Source organism: Echinops telfairi, unplaced genomic scaffold (genome assembly GCF_000313985.2).
Source record: "Echinops telfairi isolate 266 unplaced genomic scaffold, ASM31398v2 ScPeMD7_5868;HRSCAF=6743_0, whole genome shotgun sequence".
In the NCBI taxonomy this organism is placed as follows: domain Eukaryota; kingdom Metazoa; phylum Chordata; class Mammalia; order Afrosoricida; family Tenrecidae; genus Echinops; species Echinops telfairi.
Genome location: NW_022109767.1, coordinates 1,137,564 through 1,139,254, shown reverse-complemented (window position 1 = coordinate 1,139,254; position 1,691 = coordinate 1,137,564). Strand labels below are relative to the sequence as shown.

Below are 1,691 nucleotides of genomic sequence, written 5' to 3'. Positions count from 1 at the left end.
GCCCACTCCCATTTTAATAACATCAGGTCATTTACCTCACGTCTTTCTATATCTTGAAAGAAAAAGAAACTCCCCCCCCCCAAAAAAAATTAATATCTGATAAGTGAAAGCATTAGAATTTGAGACAGACTCACCAAAAATATAGAAGATAAAAGGCCAGCCCAAGGCCTGGCTAATTAGTCCCCCCACACAGAGGATGATGAAGGATCCAAATGATACCCCTGAGAAGAAGGGAGAGGGGAAAAAAGCATGCCAACATCAAGCCTGAGACAGAGTGAACATTGTCCCAACAGTGACGTTGTACACTTACAATGACCAAGTGGTTAGAGATGTTCTTCATGCTCCCTAATATGCCCCAGTGAAGTCCTATCGAGTCATTAGAAATAATAACTAATATCCCTCAACTCTTCAATGGCTCCCCACACCAATGTGACCACATTCAAATCCTTTAGTTTGCCATGCATTACCGAGTAGAATGGCTCCTCAGGGTTTGCTGGACTGTAATCTTTATGGAAACAGAGCAGCAGGCCTTCTTCCACCGGACTTCTGAGCAGCTTAGTAGTCAAAAGCAAGGCATTTGCATTTCTATCTCCTCAACAACAGCCCTGATCATTAGAATTCCCTTATGATTAGAATGACTTTCAGGCAGAATGTAGTATGAGTTTAGGGGAAAGCAAGGAAAAGCCAAACATCCACCCAAATTCACATATAGAGGGTCAAGTCTGACTCCTAACCACCCGATAGGACGAGGTGGAACTGTCCCTGTAAGTCTGAGACTGCAACTCCTTACAGGAGTAGAGAGTCTTGTCTTTCTCCCATGGAATTCAGCTGGTGGTTTCAATGCTGACCTTGTGGTTAGCCGCTCAGCATGTAATTGCTGCACCCCCAGGGGTCCTTGGACCTCACAGAAATTAATACAAGACAATCACAGCCACCAAGAAGCTGTCATTTCCGTTGGAGAGGAAAGTGTGACTGAATTCGTTCTTACAAATATAACACAATGTAGACGTCGAATTTTGAGTGCATTCTACAGAAACACACAATAAGAAATGTATTTTGCATGGCAACATGACACACAAATGCGCACAAACATGTGTACATACAACCACACATATGTACCCATGCTTCACACAAAAAACCCGTGTATAGGACATGGAATGAGAAATCTTGATGAAGCCTTAGCTCTGTTCTTCAAGTAGGCACGCTCAGGGCCACCAAATGGTAAAGTTGTGGAGTCCTGAATATCATCACAGACGGTGGAAAAGCATCCAGTATGGTAATGGCGAGTATATCCCCAAGGGCCAAACTTCCTGTTTCAAATATTAGGCTTACCGACTATTGTCTATGTGAAGTTGGGCAATTTACTTCATCGCTACATACGTTACTTTCCTCCTCTGAAAAATGAGATTTGTTTACAAGTACTGACAACAGTAGCTTGTTGTGAAGATTGCTTCAAATGATAAACAGGTCAGAACAGCAGAAAGTTCAGAACAAAACTGATTTTCTTTCTTTCTTTCTTTTTTTTTCAAATCTGATTTTTCAAAATCTATTTTCCCACCTGATTTCTTCCCTTACTACTTGAATTCGAATAATCTGAATTCTCACCTCCATGTCCTTGCTAAAACGAGGTTCACACAGTTTGCTTAACCTTTAACCATTTGTGCAGATTCTTAAAGTTCTAAACTGTTTCT

The 1,691-nt window shown here is 41.4% G+C and overlaps 1 protein-coding gene across 1 annotated transcript in view; it reads right to left on the bottom strand.

Annotated features, from left to right (window-relative positions):
• The window catches only part of LOC101664480 (sodium-dependent phosphate transport protein 3-like), a gene marked incomplete at its 5' end in the record, with an annotated part of 8,367 nt that extends 8,109 nt beyond the window's left edge, over nt 1-258 (bottom strand). The window contains one exon of the mRNA XM_004712484.4: nt 135-258. Within this exon, the coding sequence (XP_004712541.3) occupies nt 135-258 (124 nt within the window). The remainder of the gene's footprint in view (nt 1-134) is intronic.
• Nucleotides 259-1,691: the final 1,433 nt, after the last annotated feature.